Source organism: Oncorhynchus clarkii, chromosome 1, assembly GCF_045791955.1.
Source record: "Oncorhynchus clarkii lewisi isolate Uvic-CL-2024 chromosome 1, UVic_Ocla_1.0, whole genome shotgun sequence".
Lineage (NCBI taxonomy): Eukaryota > Metazoa > Chordata > Actinopteri > Salmoniformes > Salmonidae > Oncorhynchus > Oncorhynchus clarkii.
In genome coordinates this window covers 17,496,646-17,522,306 of record NC_092147.1, presented here as the reverse complement: position 1 = coordinate 17,522,306, position 25,661 = coordinate 17,496,646, and the positions used below count along the sequence as shown (strand labels likewise).

General features: G+C 42.8%; 1 protein-coding gene across 6 annotated transcripts in view; it reads left to right on the top strand.

Moving 5' to 3' along the window:
- The window catches only part of LOC139373312 (unconventional myosin-IXb-like), a 117,895-nt gene that overhangs the window by 89,697 nt on the left and 2,537 nt on the right, over positions 1-25,661 (top strand). For 2 of the 6 annotated variants that reach the window (XM_071114083.1, XM_071113995.1), the window contains exons 26-40: positions 117-208; positions 4,630-4,817; positions 5,169-5,276; positions 5,396-5,566; positions 11,111-11,152; positions 11,273-11,384; positions 11,903-11,976; positions 12,111-12,303; positions 12,538-12,666; positions 13,372-13,477; positions 13,565-13,696; positions 13,943-14,066; positions 14,415-14,465; positions 15,561-15,679; positions 21,774-21,914. In XM_071114083.1, the coding sequence (XP_070970184.1) occupies positions 117-208; positions 4,630-4,817; positions 5,169-5,276; positions 5,396-5,566; positions 11,111-11,152; positions 11,273-11,384; positions 11,903-11,976; positions 12,111-12,303; positions 12,538-12,666; positions 13,372-13,477; positions 13,565-13,696; positions 13,943-14,066; positions 14,415-14,465; positions 15,561-15,679; positions 21,774-21,912 (1,780 nt within the window). In that variant the 3' untranslated portion in view covers positions 21,913-21,914. The remainder of the gene's footprint in view (positions 1-116; positions 209-4,629; positions 4,818-5,168; positions 5,277-5,395; positions 5,567-11,110; positions 11,153-11,272; positions 11,385-11,902; positions 11,977-12,110; positions 12,304-12,537; positions 12,667-13,371; positions 13,478-13,564; positions 13,697-13,942; positions 14,067-14,414; positions 14,466-15,560; positions 15,680-21,773; positions 21,915-25,661) is intronic. The other 4 variants (XM_071113734.1, XM_071113907.1, XM_071113821.1 and 1 more) reach the window with 3 other exon arrangements.

Below are 25,661 nucleotides of genomic sequence, written 5' to 3'. Positions count from 1 at the left end.
TTAAAAACCATAATACACATCAATAACCCATAAATGTTACAATTAGTGTTTTTGTATTGACTCCTACTGTATGAGTGTGTTGATTGTGTGGTGTTGAGTGTTTGTGTGTGCTGTAGATCCTCAGGTTTCCTGAGGAAGATCCTGAAGAAACGTTCCCATAAAGAAGCTCATACTCCTGACGATGGAGACCTGAGCGACCGAGGAGAAGGTTAGAGGCAATTACTTGGGGCACACCAAATATGTGACCTGACCAGGAAAGAGAGTTCCTGGTTCTGGTTCCTGGTCAAGTCACATGGTAATTCAAAGTGAATCTCTCATATGTTGACATCACTTGATCCTAAATACCCGATATGGCACATTTTCATCTGAAAAAACATCTCTCTTCTCCTTTAAACTCTTATTTTAATTGTTTACCTTTATTTAACTAGGCAAGTCAGTTAAGAACAAATTCTTATTTTCAATGACGGCCTAGGAACAGTGGGTTAACTGCCTGTTCAGGGGCAGAACGACAGATTTGTTTGTACCTTGTCAGCTCGGGGGTTTGAACTTGTAACCTTCTGGTTACTAGTCCAACGCTCTAACCACTAGGCTACCCCGCCGCCCCATATGCTGTCAAATTACTTGTCCTTGCCTTTAGTAGCGTATACTGTATAAGGTTGGGAGTTTCTCTGGGACTGTGAAATAAGGTGGTATTTGTGCTAAGATTCCGTCTGTCCTTGGAAATGGCAGTGGTCTTACTCATGTAAAGGTGCTGGAAGAAGGCAGTGATGTAGGGGGTGATACAGGGATTTGTTTCTTAAATAAGTTGCTTTCTGGTAAATAATTAGTCAAGTAGGATTAAGCTCTATCATAACAACATAGTTTGGACCTTTCATGTTTTGACTGTGAAACTGGCTCTCGCCTCTTGTTATGGCAGTGCGTCACAGTTTGGCGTTAGAGAGAATTAAGAAGGAGATGTTTTTATCAACAAAGTGATATGAAAATCCAAAAAATGAATTTGGAATCAAGTGAAGTGTTCATTTCCTTGCCAAAACAATATATGTAAAAGGCTCTCAAGTCCCCAAAACGTACATTTTACAGCTTGTTGAGCCTTTTAGTTTTAGACCTTTTATAGTTATCAGATCCTACAGAAAAGTTTAGGATCTCTCTAATCGAAGACAGATTTTTGTCTTTAGTTCCTTCAAATGTTTTTTGCCCAACATCTACTGTAAGGTCAGTGTGTTCAGAAAGTATTCATACCCCTTATTCCACATTTTGTTCTGTTACAGCCTGAATTCAAAATGGATTATGTTTTTTTTCTCATCTTCACACCCCATAATGACAGTGAAAACATATTTTTAGAAAATTTTGCAAATGTATTTAAAATAAAATACAGAAATGTCCCATTTACATAAGTATTCACACCCTTGAATCAATAATTTGTAGAAACACCTGAGTCTTTCTGGGTAAGATTCTAGGAGCTTTCCACACCTGAATTGTGCAACATTTGCCCATTTATTCTTTTCAAAATTCTTCAAGCTCTGTCAAAATGGTTGTTGATCATTAATAGACAACCATTTTCAGGTCTTGCCATAGATTTTCAAGCAAATATATGTCAAAACTCAGCTACTCAAGAACATTCACCGTCTTCTTGGTAATTAAGTCCAGTGTAGACTTGGCCTTGTGTTTTAGGTTATTGTCCTGCTGAAATGTGTCTGGTGGAAAGCAGACTGAACCAGGTTTTCCTCTACGATTTGGCTGTGCTTAGCTCCATTTGGTTTCTTTTTTATCCTGAAAAACACCCCAGTCCTTAAGGATTACAAGTTTCCCCATAACATGATGCAGCCACCACTATGCTTGAAAATATGGAGAGTGGTACCCAACACTTTGTATTAAGCGAATTGCTTTCAACACTTTGTATTTAGCGAATTGCTTTGCCAATCTTTTTTTTTAATATATATATTTTTATTATTTATTTTTACTTCTTTCTCTCCAATTATGTGGTATCCAATTGGTAGTTAGTCTTGTCCCATCGCTGCAATTCCTGTACAGACTCGGGAGAGGCGAAGGTCGAGAGCCATGCATCCTCCGAAACACAACCCAGCCACGCCGCACTGCTTCTTGACACAATGCCCGCTTAACCCCGAAGCCAGCCGCATCAATGTGTCGGAGGAAACACCGTACACCTGGTGACTGTGTCAGCGTGCACTGCACCCGGCTCACCACAGGAGTCGCTAGTGCATGATGGGACAAGAACATCCTTGCCGGCCAAGCCCTCCCCTAACCCGGACGATGCTGGGCCAATTGTGCGCTGCCCATGGATGTCCCAGTCTCGGCCGGCTGCGACAGAGCCTGGACTCAAATCAAGATCTCTAGTGGCACAGCTAGTGCCTTATGCCAATTTATTTTGTCAGTATTACTTTAGTGCCTTGTTGCAAACAGGATGCATGTTTTGGAATGTTTTTTAATTCTGTACAGGCTTCCTTCTTTTCACTCTGTCAATTATGTTAGTATTGTGGACTAACTACAATGTTGTTGATCCATCCAGTTCTATCACGGTCGTTAAACTCTTTAAGGTCACCATTGAACTCATGGCGAAACCCCTGAGTGGTTCCCTTCCTGTACGGCAACGGCATTAGAAAGGACGGTTGTATCTTTGTAGTGACTGGGTATATTGATACATATCCAAAGTTAATAACTTAACTTCACCGTGCTCAAAGGTACAATGCCGTACAAAGGTTTGGGGTCACTTACAAATGTCCTTGTTTTTGAAAGAAAGGCTAAATAAATTGTCCATTAAAAATAACACCAATTCATCAGAAATACAGTGTAGACATGGTTAATGGTGTAAATGACTATTGTAGCTGGAAACGGCTGATTTTTAATGGAATATCTACATAGGCATACAGAGTCCCATTATCAGCAACCATCAATCTTGTGTTTCAATGGCATGTTGTGTTAGCTAATCCAAGTTTATATTTTTAAAATGTTAATTGATCATTCGAAAACTCTTCCAATTATGTTAGCACAGCTGGAAATTGTTGTTCTGATTTTAAAGCAATAAAACTGCCTGCCTTCAGACTGACTAGTTGAGTATCTGGAGCATCAGCATTTGGGTTTGATTACAGGCTCAAAATGGCCATAAACAAAGAACTTTCTTCTGAAACTCATCAGTCTAATCTTGTTCTGAGAAATAAAGGCTATTCCATGTGAGAAATTGGCAAGAAACTGAAGATCTCATACAACGCAAAACACCAGTTTCAACGTCAACAGTGAAAGAAAAGCTTCCCGGAGGCAACTCCGGAATGCTGGCCTTATAGGCCGAGTTCCTCTGTCCAGTGTCTGTGTTCTTTTGCCCATCTTAATCATTTATTTTTATTGGCCAGTCTGAGGTATGGCTTTTTCTTTGCAACTCTGCCTAGAAGACCAGCATTCTGGAGTTGCCTCTTCACTGTTGACGTTGAGGCTGGTGTTTTGAGGGTACTATTTAATGAAGCTGCCAGTTGAGGACTTGTGAGAGGTGTCTGTTCCTCAAACTAGACACTCTAATGTGCTTGTCCTCTTCCTCAGTTGTCCACCGGGGCCTCCCACTCCTCTTTCTATTCTGGTTAGAGACAGTTTGAGCTGTTCTGTGATGGAAGTAATACACAGCATTGTATGAGATCTTCAGTTTCTTGGCAATTTCTCGCATGGAATAACCTTCATTTCTCACAACAAGAATAGACTGATGAGTTTCAGAAGAAAGTTTTGTTTCTGGCCATTTTGAGCCTGTAATCGAACCCACAAATGCTGATGCTCCAGATATTCAACTAGTCTAAAGAAGGCCAGTTTTATTGCTTTAATCAGCACAACAGTTTTCAGCTGTGCTAACAAAATTGCAAAAGGGTTTTCTAATGATCAATTATCCTTTTAAAATTATAAACTTGGTTTAGCTATCACAACGTGCCGTTAGAACACAGGAATGATGGTTGCTGATAATGGGCCTCCGTAACAATGTCTACACTGTATTTCTGATCTATTTTATTTTAATGGCCAAATTTTTTTTTTACTTTTCTTTCAAAAACAAGGGCATTTATAAATGACCCCCACACTTTTTAACAGTAGTGTATATTCAATGTCTGCTTTTACATTTTTACCCATCAACCAATAGGTGCCCTTCTTTGCGAGGCATTGGAAAAATGTCCTGGTTTTTATGATTGAATCTGTGTTTGAAATACAGATATGGCTGTCATTAATAAATCATGTTAAACACTATTATTCCACACAGTGAGTCCATGAAACGTATTATGCAACTTGTTAACCAAATGTTTACTCTTCAACTTATTTAGACTTGCCATGACAAAGGGGTTGAATACTTATTGACTCAAGACTTTTCAGCTTTTCATTTTTAATTAATTTATAAAATAAAATAAAACATAATTCGACTTTGGCATTATGGGGTATTGTGTGTAGGCCAGTAACAAAAATATCTACAATTACATTTGTTTAAATGTAGGCTGTAACACAGCAAAATGTGGAACAGGTAAAGTAGTGAATATTGTATATAATGATGCTTGAACATATTGACAATTCTGTCTCTCTTTGTTTCTCTCTTTGTTTCTGTGTCTCTTTGTCTCTGTCTGTTTGTCTGTCCGTCTTCGTTCCACACAGCCCTGCCTCTCTCACAAACATCCCGCTCCCACCCAGACGCTGCTAGTGGAGGCCGGACAGTGAGCCAGAACCCCACCATCAAGATCAGCCGGGCCACGCATGTGTCAGAGCAATGGAACGCCTCTCTGGAGAGGGAGATTACCAATGCCAACGAGCTCCGACACCTGGACGAATTCCTGGGGAATCAGGTCCAACCAAATTCTGATTAATGTTACAGATAAAAGCTAACTGAAATGAGAGTTGATCTCAGTCACACACCTCTTGTAGTTTTCAGGTGCATAGAGGAGAAATACACTTATAGTGTGCTCCACAATATGTTTAAGGGGATAGTTTGGGGTTTTGGCAATGACGCCCTTTATCTTGTGTTAGTGCTAGCTTAGATAGTTAGCGTTGGCTCATGAATCTACCCATAATCTCCTTCCTACTGGACACATATATAGAAATGGTATCCACAAGTTCATCTGGCTCTGGGGAAGTAGATAAAGGGCTTCCAAAAATCCCAAACTATCCCTTTAAACTCCCGCTCTCTCTCTCTGTAGGTGAATGACTTCCGCTCCAGAGGGAAGCAGTTGTCTGCCACAGAAAACATCTTCATCACAGCCACCATGCAGTTCAGAGAGACCATCAAGGGCATGTACTCTCTCCCGGTGAGTGGCGGAACGCAAGGCCTATAGATATGGAAGCTGCTTTATCAATTGAGTGACTCCCGTGTATGGATGATAATTGCTTTATTCCCCTATCTCTTTCTCTCACCCATGGTGGACAGACACACCATATTGGCTACAAGGGTCTGATGCGTGGCTACCAGAAGAGGGTAATCAGCCTGGCAGGAGAGAAGCAGAAGGGAGAGGTACAGCTGGTGGTCAACCTGTTCCAGTCAGTCCTGGACGGCTTCATCAGGGGAGAGATCAAAAAGGAGGAGGCAGAACCAGCCAAGGTGAAGGATTACCCTGCATATTTGTCATAGGGCTATTATCGTAGTAGGCAACTCCAAGCACCCTGGTTTATGCTGTAACACTTGGCACAAACAACACTTTCGTAGCATGTTATGCCGCGGAGCTGAGCAGACATTAACAAACCGAGCTCTTCAAAGTTATCCTATTATTACCTAAATATCAACGTTGAAGCAATATTCTAACATCGGCTGATAAACTGTTAAGCGCTTACCTTCCCAAGGGCCATGGACCTCAATCCGAGAGGCAAGAAGGATGACCCAAAACTTTGTTGAATCCCAAGATAATAATGCCACACCTAGCAAGATAAGCATTATCCCTGATAACACAGATGACAGTTCCGCACTGCTCCTCTCAGTAGCCTCTTCCGAGACTTCAGGCATGCTTGCTACTCTCCTCCAGGAAATGTAAGATGGTAACAAAGGTCTTTCACTGAAAATGTACAACAAATAGGCTGAACTATATTATTCCATTGATGGCCTGAAATCCTCCCTGAATGATCTCCTTTTGAGAACGACTGAGGCTGAGTTTCGCATTAGCACAGCTGAAGATACAGTAACCCGACATGATCAAGTTATCAAACAGCTGCAGAAGGACAATACCTATCTCATGAACATGGCGGACCTGATGGAGAACCAGAGCAGATGTAGCAATATCCATGTGGTTGGATTGAAGGAGGACAGCGAGGGCCGTGACCCTGTCCGTTTCTTCACTCAATGGATCCCTGATGTCCTGCGCATAACCAACTACACTAAGCTGCTGGAAATCGAACGTGCCCACAGAGCCTTAACACCGAAAACCCACACCAGATTAGCCTCCACAGACCGTCCTGATCAGGTTCCTCCGTTTCCAGGACAAGGTGAAGATACTGCGACTCACAAGAGCCAAAGGGGACATCCCCATCGATGGCAAGAGTGTCAGCCTCTTCCCGGATATGCGCGTGGATCTTGCCAGACGTTGTAAGCAGTTCAAATCAGTTGCCAAAGCCCTGAAGGACAAGAACATCACCGGCTGGCTATCTGTGGGTCTATCTGTGGGATTTGACGCAGTTTATTGGGATTTTTCTTGTTTGTGCTGTCCTGGGACTGAACTGCTGATGTCTATTTGGAATTTGGATCTGTTTACAACGTGATTTGGTCGCTACAGTTGATTTGGACATTTTCAACTAAGTTATTTTTCCCGTGGTGAGTTCTATTACATTTACAGGGGAGTATATTTTGGTTTTGACAATATCCACCGGGCGAAACAAATTAGTAGGCCTAGCCCATTGCTTTTTCCCCATTTATGTTTCTCCTCTTCTCCTGAAAAGAGACTCAAGCAGCCCTTATTGTTGACAGTAAAATATTCCGCCATAAATGTCTATTCACAACGTTTGTTTTCAACGTAGAGCGCTCATAGGTTTTAGTGTATGCCAAAGCTTAGCTAGCAAGAGCAAGATGGAAAGCAAGCAACATCGTCTCTCTACAAGTGTTTTCATGTTTGATTGTGGTTTTAGTTTTAATGTTGTTTCCTTCCTAAAGAGACGCATAGGTCACTTCAGTGTTCACATCAAAGAAACATTACCTGAATATTTACATGTGAGTAATTACCATCCGGTTATATATTAGAAACTCAACCCATGCTTAATCCACTAAAATATGTCACATTCAACGTAAAAGATCTTAACAGCCCAGTTAAGAGGATCATTTCTTAAGGTATAGACTATTGAAGGCTGATGTTGTGTTCTTACAAGAAACACATTGTACAGCCAGTAAACACAAGAAATTAAACAGGGAATGGGTAGGATACGTTTTTGCGGCCTCAAGAGGAACTGCAATTTTGATAAGTAGACACATCCCCTTTTGTGTCAGCAACACCATGTCTGCTCCCTCGGCAGGTTTGTTTTGGTGCAGGGGCATATTTATTCCGTCTGGGACCCTATTGAATATTTATGCTCCTAACTTCGATGACCATATGTTTATGTTCAAGCTCATTCATGAAGGATCTCAATTTACTAGACGTCTGGAGACCGATGCACCCACAGGATAGGAACTACTCTTTATTCACACCCACACAACACACACACACACGCATAGATCACTTTCTGCTGTCAACCCAACTGTTTCATAGTGTTAGATACCGATTGTCTCACCAGATTGCTTTGTGACCATTCTCCTCTGGAATTAGCCATCTCCATTCCTACCAAGCATATATATATGGAGACTAAATTCTACACTCCTGAAGCAACCTGCATTCATCAAAGAGCAGATCAATGTTTTTACTTTGACAAATAAACCCTCTGGTTCTGACTTTCATTCTTTGGGACACATTGAAAGTCTCTGATGGGAAAGGCTCATTGCCAGTACTAAAGGGTTGAAAAGAAAACACTGTGCCTAACTGAATGACCTTAAATCTGAAATCTTTGAGCTAGAGAAAACCTACCAAAGGTGCCAGACTAAAAACCTATAACGGCTTTTGGTAAATAAATAACTGAAATATAATGCTCTGAACACGTATCAAGCTGAGAGGGGCATTACTAAATCAAAACAGCGTTACTATGAACTTGGAGAGAAAGCACAGTGTTGGCATGGCAACTGAAAGCAGAGGAAAGTAAGAGGACAATTAATGCTAAAGAAACTCTCACTAATGAGATCTTTTGACCCTACTGAAATGAATGATACTTTTAAGAAATACTGCAAGGTCCCCTATACTTCCCAATCAAGCGATGTTCTATCAGAGATCGACATTTCTCTCCTTGCTCAACCTCCCTTGCCTGTCAGAGGAAGACCGAGCGCACCTGAGCGAACAGTTCTCAGTCCCTGAATTGTTGGAGGACATTAAATCTTTACCTTCTAATAAATCTCCTGGCTTCCCTCCAGAGTTCTATAAAGAACTCAAGTGGCTGTTGGTCCCCTACCTTGTGGAGGTACTTTAAAGAGCCGGGGAGGACAACTGCTTTCCAGAGTCTTTCACTCAAACTGTGATTACAGTAATTCACAAGGATGGGGAAACCCCGCTGCTAAAGTGTGCATCCTATCGACCAATCTCTCTCCTTAAAACAGATTGTAAACTGGTCACCAAGATGCTATCTAAGAGACTGGAGTCATGCCTCCCCCTGTTGGTCAATCCAGATCTTACTGGATCCATAATTAATAGATTGTCCTCCAATAATCTCAGAAGGTTCTTTGATATAATTCACCTTACAAAAAAATAAATACCTAGTGTCACAGTCTCCCTCGTTGCCAAAAAGGTATTTTAATAGGGTCGAATTACCATATCTCTTCGCGTTTTGGAAAAGTTCCGTTTAGGCACCGTGTTTGTAACCTTGATAAAATCACTCAACAAATCTCCTAAAACTAGTATTGCTACAAATGGGATTACTTCCTCTTTCCTTCTCTTTAGGGGGAACAGATATAGTTTTTAGATTAACTAACTTCTTAGTAATGACTCGGGACGTCGGGTTTGATACGAAAGCTTATTTTAGTAAGAATACTTGTTTACGTTACATTTAACAACAATTGTTTTGGTACAGAGCAATGCAGGTAAGATGCTGTTGGAAAGTCAGCCACAATCATTCGCACCTGCACATAATTGGCGCGTTATCACTCATTCCTCTCGCAAGGCATTCTGGGACTTGCAGTCAAAAAGCGTAATTCAACACAACCCAATACAATTACATATGCAAATAAATCTAAAGAAATATCTTTAGATACAGCTCAAAGAATAAACTTAAACATTAACTCTGTAACACATTAAAGTTACAACAATAGTTGCCCTTTTAGCCCCCACCTCTTCACCCTTGCCGTTAGAACGGGCCCTGACATACATGGCTTTGAGATGGGCCCCCATACCCATAAGTTATCACTCTTTGAGGACGACCTTATCTTATTTCTAACAAACCCAGCACATCCCCTCTCACTTCTAGAACCTATTACAGTATTTTAGTTCTTTCTCTGGATATAAGGTCAATTTTGATTAAAATCTTACTGTTGTCTGTCTTTGACCATCATACCATTAAGCATCAGTTGCCTTTTAGACGGTCGCCTATGGGCTTCACATAGTTGGGTAGAACGCAATCTGGCTGGCTTGTTGCAAAAGGTGGAGGGTGACCTGTGTAAATGGATGGACTTGCCTCTCACTCTACTGGGTAGAATTAAAATGAATATCCTGCCCAGAATTCTATATTTGTTTCAATCTCTCCCCATCCCTGTATCCGCAGCATTCTTTTCCTCTCTCGACAAGCTGACCAGACAGATTGTGGCACGGCAAAACTCCTAGGGTTAGCCTGGACAAACTGACCCTTGATTACAGTCAAGGGGGCTTAAACCTCCCTAATTTCAGAATATATTACCTGGCTGGTTGAACATGGTTCCCAATCAAGCAATTTTCAAAGGTTTTTCAAGAATAGTAACTTTAGACCATGGTCTGATAAGGTAATCACTCTTCTAGAACATTGTTATGAGGGAATTCTTATTTCCTTTGAACAGCTGAAACAGAAATACAACTTGTCTAACAAGGACCTCTAGATACCTACAACTATGACATTTTATTAGGGTGAATCTCAAGGGCCAATGGAACCTACTTAAGATGTCACCTATTGAACAACTTTGCCTTGCAGACCAACCACTGTTCAAGACCATTTCCTGTGTTTACGATGCTCTTATGTCATGACTACCACTGCCTGAGCTAGATAAACCCCGACTTAGATGGGAAAAAGATCCTGGTATTCGTCTTGATGAGGGACTATGGAGTGACCTATACCGGGATGGTGTTACATCCACATTAAACTCCAGATAGACTGATCCAGTTTAATTTCCTCCATCAGCTCTATATCACCTCATCTACATTGCACAAGTTCAACCCTGGTATCTCCCCCCCCTACGTTCAAAACTACACGCTTTCTGGCAAGGGGTAAGCGATACCGTATCCTCAATTCAGGAGGCTGCATTGCCTTTAGACCCGGAGGTCTGTCTACTGGTTAACTTCACTAATTCCAATCTTAGGCAAAGTCACACTAATAATGCTAACAGAAGTGGTGCAAGCAATTGGCAAAAAAAAATATTGCCTTGAAACGGAAATCAGATACCCGCCTGCCAGTTGCAATGTGGCTATCTGAAGTTAATAGTTGTATCCCACTGGAGAAAAGGACATAATGCTTGAGGAATAAGTCAGAGACAATTTATAGAATTTGGCAACCCTTTATTGATTATATGGAGAATGTCCACTCACAAAACATTGATTGCATCCCTGTATAATTCTCATGTAATGTTTCACACGTAATGTATAAAATGTACTGTAGCCTACTGGTCCAATGTTTTGTTTTTCTATTGCATTTACATTTTTGTCTGTTGTCTTCTAAGTTTGTCACTTTGTTATATTGTTGTCTGTCTTATTTTTGTTTTGAATGTTCTTATTTGTAAAATGCAAAAAATAAAATATATCATTGTTTTTTTAACACTGATTTTTGGTACTGAATACATGGATATTGATTATTGTCCGTCTTTATGGATTCAATAAATTAAATATGGATGGTTTTGTCTGTATTTCAGCCTGCTAAAGCGCGGAAGAAGAGGCGGAAAAAATACAAGAACGTAAGTACAAACTAAGGGCCGATCCTTAAACCTGTCCACTCTTTGTTCTCTATAGAAATATATGTATTTTATGAAATTATTGGACACATTGATACATGTACACAATGTATGATTGTTTAGATGGAGAACCCCCTGGACCATGTGTTCAGCACGTACCAGGTTAACATCATGCAGTCGTGTGACCAGTGCAACTCCTATATCGGGGGCATGGAGAAAGTCTACATGTGCAGCTGTGAGTACCACACAGACAAACACACACACACACATTCTGACAACTCTCACACTCTAGTAACAACTAATATATGTGTATATATATACATAATACATATCTATATTAAAAAATGCACCTTTATTTAACCAGGTAGGCCAGTTAAGAACAAGTTCTCATTTACAACTGTGATCTGGCCAAGATAAAGCAAAGCAGTGCGACAAAAACAACAGAGTTAGACATAACAAACGTACATTAAATATCACAAAAGAAAAATATATGCACAGTGTGTGCAAATGTAGAAGAGTAGGAAGGTAAGGCAATAAATAGGCCATAGAGACGAAATAATTACAATTTAGCATTAACACTGGAGTGATAGATGTGCAGATTATGTGCAAATAACAAGGATAACAGTCTCCAATGATTGATGTGAATGCTGATCATGCTTTAAACATACATAACGTGAAACATTATAACATTATATTCTGGGTCGCCATGGATACAAATGTTAATAGCCTCCCATTCTGGTTTTATTCTTCCAGATTGTAAGATGGTGTGCCACAAGAAGTGCCTCTGCAAAATTGTCACAGACTGCTGCACGTTTTGTGCCAAAAAGGTGGGCATTGACCTCACATATTTGTAAACGACATTGACATACTTCCATGGTTTAGGTGTGAATCTTAAATCTGTATTGGTCCCTAGGTTACTATTGACTAACATATCTGACTGTTGGTGTCTATCTGTGTGCAGAGTGACGAGGAGTCGGGAGGCCTGCACTTTGGGGTGCGCTTGTGTCACCTGACCAGTGAGGACAACCCCATTCCCATAGTGCTGGAGATGATGCTGGAGCATGTCGAGATGAACGGCCTGTTAACGGAGGGAATCTACCGCAAATCAGGCTCCGCCAACCGCATGAGGGAGCTCCACCAGCTAATGGAGACTGGTGAGGGCCAGCCCATAATATTATAAACAGTAAACCAGAGAGCTGCTAAGATCTTGATGGGTAACCGTTCATTTGAGGGGTGTACGGAAGACTTAACATTAAGCACCTACACAAGCACAAGAGTAGTTGTATTTTTCAAGTTTTTTCATGTAGATCTTATTTATGACATAAGTATACCTCTTCATGTTCCCATTCCATGACCTGTCTAATGGTTGATGTTGTGTTGTGTGGCAGACCCCCATGCAGTGTGCCTGGAGAACTACCCCATCCACACAGTGACAGGGCTGATCAAACAGTGGCTGAGAAAGCTGCCTGACCCCCTCATGACCTTCACTCATTACAATGACTTCCTTCGGGCCGTGGGTGAGTCCTGTTATAGCTCTGCCTCACTCTTCTCCATGATCAAGGGAGAGATGGCTACTCTTGTTCATTTTGGATTGTGTTATATAATATACGTCCACAAGGGGGAGTCCCTATATCAGCCCAGGTGGGTTATCTTCTCCTTGGTATGTTCTACTAATCTACAGGTAAATGCCAAAATAAAGAAAATACTTGAGTAAATGAGGGATACAATGTATATTGAAATCGGGTGTGGTTCCTGAGTTAATTAAGCTATTAAAACATCCCATCATGCTTAAGGTCCAGCTGCCCATTTTTTTGGCTACCAAGGCTAGAGATCTCTGACTTTGAAAGAGGGGTCTCAAAGTAAGTTTAAAGGGTGTGTGTGTGTGTGTGTCTGTCACCAGATCTCAACCCAATTAAACACTTATGGGAGCGGCACCTGAGACAGTGTTATCCGCCACTTTTGACAAAATGACAAATTGTGGAAGAATGGTGTCGCATTACAGTTCCAGACACTTGTAGAATCTATGCCAAGGCGCATTAAAGCAGTTCTGGCGGCTTGTGGTGGCTCAACGCCGTATTAAGACACTTGATGATGGTGTTTCCTTTATTTGGTCAGTTACCTGTATTCCACTGAATGTTGAAATGTGCAATATTGTCGACTGTCAGCAATTCCTACATCGTGCCGTTGTTGTTGATCCTAATTGTGTTTTCCTCATCTCTCAGAACTTCCTGAAAAGCAAGAGCAGCTACATGCCATCTACAAAGTGTTGGAACAGCTCCCCACCGCATGCTTCAACACCTTGGAAAGACTTTTCTTCCATCTAGTCAAGTACATACTCTTCATGGCTGGGGCAATATTGCAGTGTGTATTGCTATATATAATATTCCACATGAGTAATATTTTTCTCTCTTCCAGAGTGTCTAAAGATGAGTCTCACAACCGCATGTCTCCCAACTCCCTGGCCATCGTGTTTGCCCCCTGCATCCTCCGCTGCCCAGACAGCGCCGACCCACTCATGAGCATGAAGGACGTGGCCAAGACCACCACGTAAGTATCTCTCTGATCACTGCATAGACAGAAACCACTGTTACTTTGTGTATAAAACATTGTTTTATTTTTATCAATTCAGTTTAAATCAATTTAAATTTAAAAAATCCCGCAATAAGAATAGTCCACTTTATTGATCTCAACCCTAGTCTTTGCTGTTATCAAGTGAATATTTTCACAGAAACCAATGCAGTGCCTTTACCACAATAGAGATTCTAACTAGCAGGTAATGTCTCTGTGTCCCAGTTGTGTGGAGATGTTGATCAACGAGCAAATCAGACGCTACAATGAGAAGTTGGAGGAGATTGAACAGCTGGAGCACGCTGAGGCGCTGGCCGTCAACCAGCTCAAACTCAAGAGACAGAACACGGTGAGGACTATTCTACATGGTCTGGTCTGTCTGGACACTACCAATGGTTGGGGCCAATTCAGGAAACAAACTGACATTTCTATTCCAATTTTCCTCAATGCTTCTCTATGTCGCTTTCTGAATTGACTGAATTGGAATTGATCCCAACACTGACACTTACCAGGTCCATAGACTCAGTAGACAGACCGACCATAGTCACCAACTGTATTTACTACATACTGTAGGGCAGGGCTGTACTACGACACTCCTAGTCCAGTAAGGCTGCAGGTTTTTGAGTGTCAGTGTATTGTCCAATATCCACCATGGCTTACTGCTCATTGTTTTGTGGTTCTCCTTTTTTTTCTTCAGCTGCACTGGCATTTGCCCCTCAGGGTTTCTGCTCCTTACAAAGGAGTGGTGGTACGTATCCACGTTGCTCTGGTCCTCCTGGTAGCTAGATGCGGTTTGTCTTAACCAACCGTCTGTGCATGACTTGTAGTAGTCGATGACCCGCCACCCATCCCTCTCTCCTCTTCATACTAATTGGTGGAATACAGTGGTATACAGTGCTGCAGTGGTCTCCCAACTATGTTCCTGGAGAGCAACTGGGCAGGCTTTTGTTATAGCCCAGCAGTTACACACCTGGATCCAGGCGAAGACAATGATCAGTTGATGCTGTGCTAGGTGTGCTGTCAGTGCTAGGTGTGCTGTCAGTGCTAGGTGTGCTGTCAGTGCTAGGTGTGCTGTCAGTGCTAGGTGTGTGTCAGTTATGCGAGAACAAAGGCCTGCATACCTACTACTAGTACCTTTAATAGTCTAGATGTTAGACCCCTGTTATACTGCATGTTGGTTTCAGCCCTCAGTATCTGTGATGTGAAGGTTCTTCAGAGTGACGGTGTGGGTTGATGTTGGTCTTTTCTACATGTGACTTGTTTGTGGTTTGACTAGTATTTGGTTGACAAGTATTTGGTTATTTGGTTAACATTAATTCTTGATCATAGCCCGCTTGTGCTGTATGGAACATATATGATTCCCCACTGTACAACCTCAGGATTGGATGGAAGGTTTGTGGATTCTCCCTGTTAACCGGAACCAAGCCTTATAATTGACATGGGAATGAGTTGTCTTCTTGATGATGTCTTTTACTCCTGGAGTAAAATAACCATTGCTTTGATTAGCAGACTCAAGCTTCATTCAATAGTAAATTTGTTATAAGAACCCTCACTCCAGATACTGACATGTTCCTCCTACATGTTGTGTGGTTGAATAACAGTTTCATAGTGTCTGTTTATCCCTACTCATGACAGAACTGCCCTGCCTTCCTCTAGTTACCATAGCTCACTGGAATGACACAGGCATGATATTAATAAACACTATGCATGATGATGTTACACAGGCACCCCCACCCCATCCTCTAAACCAGTGTGGTATGGACTTGCTACTCGTTGAGGTGCCATGAGTAACTGTGTGTGTGTGTGTGTGTGTGTGTGTGTGTGTGTGTGTGTTCTCTCCTAGGTGCATGAGAAGAAGTGCTCTAACTTGACGGTGGTCCCTGAGAACGATGAGCCACTGGACTCTGACACGGAGGCTGAGAAAAACCTGATGGAGCGCATCAAGTCTATAAAACAAGAGAAGTAAGAACTGAACAGAGCCCCTGATTCACCACTAAATTCAGCAGATACACTACATGGTCAAAAGTATGTGGGCACCCCTTCAAATGAATCGATTCAGCTTTTTCATCCACACCCGTTGCTGACAGGTTTATAAAATCGAGCACACAGCTATGCAATCTCCATAGACAAACATTGGCAGTAGAATGGCCCGTACTGAAGAGCTCAGTGAATTTCAATGTGGCACCGTCATAGGATGCCACATTTCCAACAAGTCAGTTCGGCAAATTTCTGCCCTGCTAGAGCTTCCTCGGTCAACTGTAAGTGCTGTTATTGTAAAGTGGGAATGTCTAGGAGCAAAAACGTCTCAACCGTGAAGTGGTTGGCCACACAAGCTCACAGAACGGGACTGCCAAATGCTGAATGAAGCGCGTACCGTGTAAAAATGCAACACTCACTACTTAGTTCCAAAATGCCTCTAGAAGCATCATCAGCACAATAACTGTTCGTCGGGATTCCATGTCCTAAGATCACCATGCGCAATGCCAAGCGTTGTGTAAAGATGGCCGTCATTGGAATCTGGAGTAGTGGAAACGCCTTCTCTGGATACGCTTGTATCACACTCTGGCCGTCAGATGGACAGTTCTGGGTTTGGCGGATGTCCATGAGAACGCTACCTGCCCGAATGCATAGTGTAAAGTTTGGTGGAGGAGGAATAATGGTCTAGGGCTGTTTTTCATGGTTCGTGCTGGGCCCCTTAGTTCCAGTAAAGGGATATCTTAATGCTGAAGCATATAATGAGGGGCGAGTCTAGACTGTGGAAATCCACCACTAAGGACTCAAACTAAATAAAGCCATCTTTATTATTACGGCTGTAGAGGTTCACAAGCTCAATACAAACTTGATAAAACCTCTGAAGGGGAGGTTCCCTTTCAGTCCTTTTATACTGCTACACTAACAAGTTATAAGGATGTTTGTTCCTGTATTTGACTGATTTATTCCACTTATCTTGTCCCAAGATAAGGTTCTGGGCGTACTGCCAATTTGCTTATGAGTGATAGTGTGGTTTCCTCCTTTGTGCAATCATCCAGTCACTGGCATGAACCCAACCAAGACAGGTTATTACAAAAGCAGCATTGTGCTAATCTTACGATTATATACAAACAAGAACATTTCCATCACAGCCCTTTCTGTTTCAGCATGACAATGCCCCATGCACAAAGTGAGGTCCATACAGAAATGGTTTGTCGAGATTGGTGTGGAAGAACTTGACTGGTCTGCAGAGAGCCATGACCTCAACCACATTGAACACATTTGGGATGAATTGGAACGCCTACTGCGAGCCAGGCCTAATTGCCCAGCATCAGTGCCCGACCTCACTAATGCTCTTGGCTGAATGAAAGCAAGTCCCCGCAGCAATGTTCCAACATCTAGTGATAGCCATGAAGTGCTTTGAAAGGCTGGTCATGGCTCACATTAACACCATCATCCCGGAAACCCTAAACCCACTCCAATTCGCATACTGCCCCAACAAAAGGAACACCTATGTGAGAATGCTATTTATTGACTACAGCTCAGCGTTGAGAGCACCAGCTATTCCGGACGACTGTGTGATCACGCTCTCCATAGCCAATGTGAGTAAGACCTTTAAACAGGTCAACCTTCACAAGGCCAGGCGGATTACCAGTACGTGTACTCCGAGCATGCGCTGACCAACTGGAAAGTGTCTTCACTGATATTTTCAACAGCTCCCTGTCTGTAATAACATCATGTTTCAAGCAGACCACCATAATCCCTGTGCCCAAGAACACCAAGGTAACCTGCCTAAATGTCTACCGACCCATAGCACTCATATTTGTAGCCATGAAGTGCTTTGAAAGGCTGGTCATGGCTCATATCAACACCATTATCCCAGAAACCCTAGACTCACTCTAAATTGCATACTGCCCCAACAGATCCATAGATGGTGCAATCTCAATTGCACTCCACACTGGCCTTTCACACGTGGACAAAAGGAACGCCTATGTGAGAATGCTGTTCATTGACTACAGCTCAGCATTCAACACCATAGTGCCCTCAAAGCTCATCACTAAGCTACGGATCCTGGGACTAAACACCTCCCTCTGCAACTGGATCCAGGACTTTCTGACATGCTGCCCCCAGGTGGTAAGGGTAGGCAACAACACATCTGCCATGCTGATCCTCAACACTGGGGCCCCTCAGGGGTGCGTGCTTAGTCCTCTCCTGTACTCCCTGTTCACCCACGACTGCGTGGCCAAACACATCTACAACATCATCAAGTTTGCTGACGACACAACAGTGGTAGGCCTGATCACAGACAACAATGAAACAGCCTATAGGTAGGAGGTCAGAGACCGGGCAGTGTGGTGCCAGGAAAATAACCTCACACTCAACGTCAACAAAACAAAGGAGATGATCGTGTACTTCAGGAAACAGCAGAGGGAACACCCCCCTATCCACATCGATGAGACAGTAGTGGATAGGGTAGTAAGTTTTAAGTTCCTCGGCGTACACATCACGGACAGACTGAATTGGTCCACCCACACAGACAGCGTGGTGAAGAAGGCGCAGCAGCGCCTCTTCAACCTCTGAAGGCTGAAGAAATTCGGCTTGTCACCAAAAGCACTCACAATCTTTTACAGATGCACAATCAATAGCATCCTGTCAGGCTGTATCACCACCTGGTACGGCAACTGCTCCGCCCACAACAGTAAGGCTCTCCAGAGGGTAGTGAGGTCTGCACAACGCATCACCGGGGGCAAACTACCTGCCCTCCAGGACACCTACACCACCCGATGTCACAGGAAGGCCATAAAGATCATCAAGGACAACAACCACCCAAGCCACTGCCTGTTCACCCCGCTATCATCCAGAAGGCGAAGTCAGTACAGGTGCATCAAAGCAGGGACCGAGAGACTGAAAAACAGCTTCTATCTCAAGTCCATCAGACTGTTAAACAGCCACCACTAACATTGAGTGGCTGCTGCCAACACACTGACTCAACTCCAGCCACTTTAATCATGGAAAAATGTATGTAAAAATGTATCACTAGCCACTTTAAACAATGCCACTTAATATAATGTTTACATACCCTACATTACTCATCTCATATGTATATACTGTACCCTATACCATCTACTGCAGGGGTGTCAAACTCAAATACCCAGTGGGCCAAAATGTAAAACCTGAACAAAGTCACGGGCCAACATTGAACAAATTAACCTTTTAATATGGACCCAAACAAGTTTTGCTTTAACATTGAATATGGAACAAGCATCGCTTATTACCATACAATATATAATTTAATAGTGGAGACATGCAAAATCGAATTTCAAATGAAAAAACACATCAATGGCATTCATTTATTAAATAAATAAAATGTAAATAAAAATTGTATGCCTCTTTTCTATTTGCAGCCTTCTGATTTAAATACCAAAATAAACTTTTTCCACTGGCTAATAATTTTACAAATAAAATGATAATAAATCAATCAACCATTCAAGCCCATGCCTTGTAGCAAGAAAAAGTGCATAAAGAAAACGTTAATTATTGCACACTGGTCTAATCTGATGTGCCCAAGCCAGATACCTGGCATCTCTTCTTGGATGCTAGTTCATCAATGTCTGGGCTCAAGCTCTGAGCTGAAGAAATCCTCAGTATCGAGCGAAGATGTTCATCAGTCAGACGTCTCCTGTGAGTTGTTTTGGTCATCTTCATCGAGGAGAAAAGTTGCTCGCATAGATAAGTGCTGCCGAACATGGAGAGCATCTGAGCAGCTTGGGTGCGGAGCTGAGGCATTGTGTCAGGGATGAACCGTGGAAACTGTGCGGCGCCCACAGCATCATACTTTGACTTCAGCGTGTCGTTCCACTGGAGTTCAATCAGCTCCATTTGGATGTTGGTTGGTGCATTTTCCACATCAACTGCGAAGGGATTACTAAGCAGTTCAAACTTGCATTTCTGGGCATCGAAGTCGGGAAAATCGCCGGCTAAACTCAGCGGCGAGAACACTGAGTTTTTCAGCAAACTGTGCGCATGGGAACACGGCCGTAGAGATCTGCGCTTTTATGGATTGGCAGCAGGGAAAATGGCAAGGGTTTCCTTGCAGCATCTGATTCTCCCACAGGCACAGTTTAGTTTTGAAGGCCCTCACTGCAGCGTACATGTCTGTGATGATGCGCCCCCGCCCCTGAAGCTGCAGGTTCAGCGCATCGAGATGGCTCGAGATGTCACAGAGAAAGGCCAGCTCACACAGGAACTTTTGCTCCCGGAGCTCTGCTGTATCCTTCCCTTTGGTTTCCAGGAATTGACATATTTCCTCACGCAGCTCGAAACATCTGTTCAGTACTTTTCCTCTGCTTAGCCATCTCACCTCTGTGTGATACGGCACGTCTGCGTATTCCGAACCACACTCCTCCAGAAAAGATTTAAACTGGCGGTGATTTAGACCTTTGGCTCTTATAAAGTTAACTACCTGTGTTACTGTGGTCATAACATGTTCCATCCTTATGGCTTTGGCACACAGTGCTTCCTGATGTATGATGCAGTGGTAAACAGTTAGCTCACCTGCACAGTTCTCTTCCCGCATCTTCTCCCGAACCATGCCCACCAGTCCACTCTTTTTACCGCACATCGCTGGCGCACCATCTGTCGTTAATCCAACGAGTTTATCCCACGGCAGCTTTATTTCAGTTACACATTTGGAAACCTCCTCAAAGATTTCCTTTCCTGTGGTTGTGCCATGCATTGATTTGAATCCTAATAGCTCCTCCGTAACACACAGATTTGAGTCCACTCCACGGATGAAGACTGACAGCTGAGCAGTATCAGATGCGTCGCAGCTCTCATCCACAGCGAGGGAGAACGCAACAAAATCTTTTCCCTTTTCCATCAGCTGGTCATACAGATTGGTGGCAAGATCACATGTGCGATCAGCTACTGTGTTCCTGCTCAGGCTCACGTTTGAAAATGCTTGTTTTTTCTCTGGGCATACGAGGTCACAAACCTTCATCATGCACTTTTTCATGAACTCTCCCTCATTAAAGGGCCGGGCTGATTTTGCGATCTCTGCTGCCACTATATAACTAGCCTTTACAGCAGCCTCGCTTTGTGATGTGGCTTTTTTAAACATATTCTGTTGTGAAACCAAACTTCTTTTCATCTCCTCTACTTTCTGGCTCCTTTGAGTCATGTCCAGGTCCTTGTATTTGTCATGGTGTTTCGTTTCATAGTGTCGTCTAATGTTGTACTCCTTACTTACAGCCACGTTGACCCCACAAACAAGACAAACAGGTTTGTCTTTTACATATGTAAACAGATATTCTGCCTCCCACTTGTCCAGAAAGCTCCTGTTTTCTGCCTTTCTTTTCGCCATTTTTGGGAAGGGTTAGCTCGCTGACAGTTGTAGCGTCTATGTTGCTATGACTACTGTCACAGAGGAGAGAGCGTTTCTGGGTCCTGTCCTGATTGGCGCGCGAAAACAGCAGAGCATTATGGGATTCGTAGTATTAGTGGTGAATGCGCTGTATAATAACGGCGGGCCAGCTCTAGTAGTAATTTGGTATTGTCTCGCGGGCCAAATATAATTACCCCGCGGGCCAAATTTGGCCCACGGGCCAGAGTTTGACACCCATGATCTACTGCATCTTGCCGTCTTTATGTAATACATGTATCACTAGCCACTTTAAACAATGCCACTTTGGTTTACATACCCTACATTACTCATCTCATATGTATATACTGTACTCTATACCATCTACTGCATCTTGCCTATGCTGTTCTGTACCATCAGTCATTCATATTTTTATGTACATATTCTTCATTCCTTTACACCTGTGTGTATATGGTAGTTGTTGTAGTATTGTTAGGTTAGATTACACGTTGGTTATTACTGCATTCTCGGAACTAGAAGCACAAGCATTTCGCTACACTCGCATTAACATCTGCTAACCATGTGTATGTGACAAATATATATATATATTTTTGAAGGACCACCCATATCCAATGGTTATATTTTTTGCCTGTGATCCACCAACCAACCCTTGGTTACATTTGTGACCCCTCTGTTTTCTTTCTCTCCCTTCCCCCTCTTTCCCAGGGAGGACCTGGCCTGCAGACTGCCAGAACTGGAGCAACCTGGTTCTGACCAGGACAACCTGGACTCTGAGGCATCGCTGAGCTCGGAGAGCCTGTTGGGCGAGCGCTGCAACAACTCGGAGCCCGAAGGTCAGTATTAAAGGTATAGTCCCCCCCCCTCCCCCTTTCCTACCTATTCACACCTGTGGGTTTCTCATCGGCCTGCCTGGCCCCCTGTCTGTCCCTGCTGTCTCTGGTGCAGGTATGGACATGCTGGTGGTGCTGCATTTAAAGAGGTTGGCGGAGGTGCCGTCTGCTCTCTAGCAGGTTGGAGGCTCCCGGTTTACAAGCAACGTGTGTGTGTGTGTGTATTTTTGTATGTTTGCATGAGTGTCTGTGTGGCATGCAGAAACTTTGACCAGACTAACTGGTGGGGGTAGTAGAGGTCTGAGGGGGACTGATTTCTTCATACCGCTCCTGCTGCTTTTCATACCGTGCTCGCTCCCGCTGACTTCTTGTCCGACTCCCACCCACTCCTGCAAGAACTGGTCCCCAATCTGACACAGTCCTGCAATGTTATTTTAGGTGAACTGTATGTGACACAGCTCGCTTTGCAGCCTCGGTCCCAGCAATCTTGCCACCCTAGTCAAGATCAAAATGCGCAAAAATAGCCTGAGAAATAGGTTAAAATACCAGAGATTCTCACGTGGCCCATTATATTACGTTATCGGTATTATTGGGCTGTATCAGCCAATAGGGTAGACGTAGTTTGATAGAGTTGGCAAATTATAGGAGAGTGGACACTAGCTACTTTTAGCAACACTAGTATTTACACACTGGGGTTGCTGGGAATTATCTTACAAAAAAAGTAATAGTCCGCCGGATGCCAGAAGTTAAAAACTGTTTTATCCCTGTGGATTGATGAGGAATTGAGAAGTTGTATGGTTGTGAGGGATGAGGCAAAAGGAAGGGCAAATAGGTCTGGCTGCACAACCGATTGGCAAACGTCCTGCAAATTGAGAAATCATGTGACTAAACTGAATAAAAAGAAGACCCTATACTATGAAACAAACTTTTGGAAGTTGTGTTTGACCAGATACAATGCTATTTTACTGTAAACAGACTTTCAGCACGCTTATTGGGAAGGAAATTCAAACACAGCAATCACACAAATTACTGATTATTGGCTGAGAGAAATTGATGATAAAACGATTGTGGGAGCTGTTTTATTAGACTTCAGTGCGGCTTTTGACATTATCGATCATAGCCGGCTGATGGAAAACTTGTGTTATGGCTTTACACCCCCTGTGATATTGTGGATAGAGATTTAGCTGTCTAATAGAACACAGAGGATGTTCTTTAACCTTTAGCGTCGAGCAATCCCGTATCCGGGAGCGTAATCATAGCCTCAAGCTCATTACCATAACGCAACGTTTCCTATTCATGAAAATCGCAAATGAAATGAAATAAATATATTCAAACACAAGCTTAGCCTTTTGTTAACAACACTGTCATCTCAGATTTTCAAAATATGCTTTTCAACCAAAGCTACACAAGCATTTGTGTAAGAGTATTGATAGCCTAGCATAGCATTAAGCCTAGCATAGCATTAAGCCTAGCATTCAGCAGGCAACATTTTCCCAAAAACAAGAAAAGCATTCAAATAAAATAATTTACCTTTGAAGAACTTCGGATGTTTTCAATGACGAGACTCTTAGTTAGATAGCAAATGTTCATTTTTTCCAAAAATATTATTTGTGTAGACGAAATAGCTCCGTTTTGTTCATCACGTTTGGCTAAGAAAAACACCGGAAAATGCAGTCACTTACAACGCCAAACTTTTTTCCAAATTAGCTCCATAATATCGACAGAAACATGGCAAACGTTGTTTAGAATCAATCCTCAAGGTGTTTTTCACATATCTATTCGATAATCTATCAGTGGTGGCAGTTGCCTTCTCATCAGAAGCAAACGGAAAAATACTGCAGCTGGAGATTACGCAATAATTGCGACGGAGGACACCAAGCGACCACCTGGTAGATGTAGTCTCTTATGGTCAATCTTCCAATGATATGCCTACGAATACGTCACAATGCTGCAGACACCTTGGGGAAAACGTGGAAAACGTAAGCTGATTCCTAGCTCCTTCACATCCATATAAGGAGTCATTGCCATGAGGCGGTTTCAAAAAATGCGGCACTTCCTGATTGGATTTTTATCTGGGTTTTTTCTGTAACATCAGTTCTGTGGCACTCACAGACAATATCTTTGCAGTTTTGGAAACGTCAGAGTGTTTTCTTTCCAAATTATATGCATAGTCGAGCATCTTTTCGTGACAAAATATCTTGTTTAAAACGGGAACGTTTTTCATCCAAAAATTAAAATAGCGCCCCCTATATCCAAGAAGTTAATGGAAGCCTATTCAACAAAATCCAGGTAGAATCAGGAATTCCCCAGGGCAGCTGTCTAGGCACCTGACTTTTTTCCCTCTTTACTAATGACATGCCACTGTCCTGGAGTAAAGCCAGTGTGTCTATGTATGCAAATGACTGAACACTATACACGTCAGCTACTCCAGTGAGAGAAATCACTGCAACACTTAACAAAGAGCTGCAGTTGGTTTCAGAATGGGTGGAATAAGTTAGTCCTAAATATTTCAATAACTAAAAGCATTGTATTTGGGACAAATCATTCACTAAACCCTAAACCTCAACTTAATCTTGAAATAATGTGGAAATTGAGCAAGTTGAGGTGACTAAACTGCTTGGAGTAACCCTAGATTGTAAACTGTCATGGTCAAAACATGTTGATACAACAGTAGCTAAAATGGGGAGAAGTCTGTCCATAATAAAGCACTGCTCTGCCCTTTTAACAACACTATCAACAAGGCAGGTCCTACAGGCTCTAGTTTGTTGCACCTGGACTACTGTTCAGTTGTGTGGTCAGTTGCCATAGAGGGACCTCGGAAAATTACAATTGGCTCAGAACAGGGCTGCACGTCTGGCCCTTCTATGTACACGGAGAACTAACATTAATAATATGCTTGTCCCGAAGCCATTCCTGCGTTGTCTTGCCTACCACTGAAAAACAGCCCCACAGCATGAAGCTGCCACCATGCTTAGGGGTGGTGCCTGGTTTCCTCTAGATGTGGCATTTGGCATTCAGAGTTAAATCTTGGTTTCATCAGACTATAGAATCTTGTTTCTCATGGTCCTTTAGGTGCCTTTTGGCAAACTCCAAGCGAGCTGTCATGTGCCTTTTAATGAGGAGTGGCTTCCGTCTGGCCACTCTACCATAAAGGCCTGATTGATGGAGTGCTGCAGAGATGGTTGTCCTTCTGGAAGGTTCACCCATCTCCAAAGAGGAACTCTGGAGCTCTGTCAGAGTGGCCATCGGGTTCTTGGTCACCTCCCTGACCAAAGACCTTCTCCCCCAATTGCTCACTTTGGCTGGGCAGCTAGCTCTAGGAAGAGTCTTGGTGGTTCCAAACTTCTTCCATTTAAGAATGATGGAGGCTATTGTGTTCTTGGGGACCATCAATGCTGCAGACATTTTTTGGTACCCTTCCCCAGATCTGTGCCTCGACAAAATCCTGTCTTGGAGCTCTACGCACAGTTCCTTCGACCTCATGGCTTGGTTTCTGCTCTGACACACTGCCAACTGTGGGACCTTATATAGACAGGTGTGTGCCTTTCCAAATCAAGCCCAATCAATTGAATTTACCACAGGTGGATTCCAATGAAGTTGTAGAAACATCTGAAGGAGGATCAATGGAAACACGACGCACCTGAGCTCAATTTCAAGTCTCATAGCAAAGGGTCTGAATATTTATGTAAATTAAGTATTATTGTGTGTAGATTAATGAGGGGAAAAAAGATTTCATACATTTCAGAAGGCTGTAACGTAACAA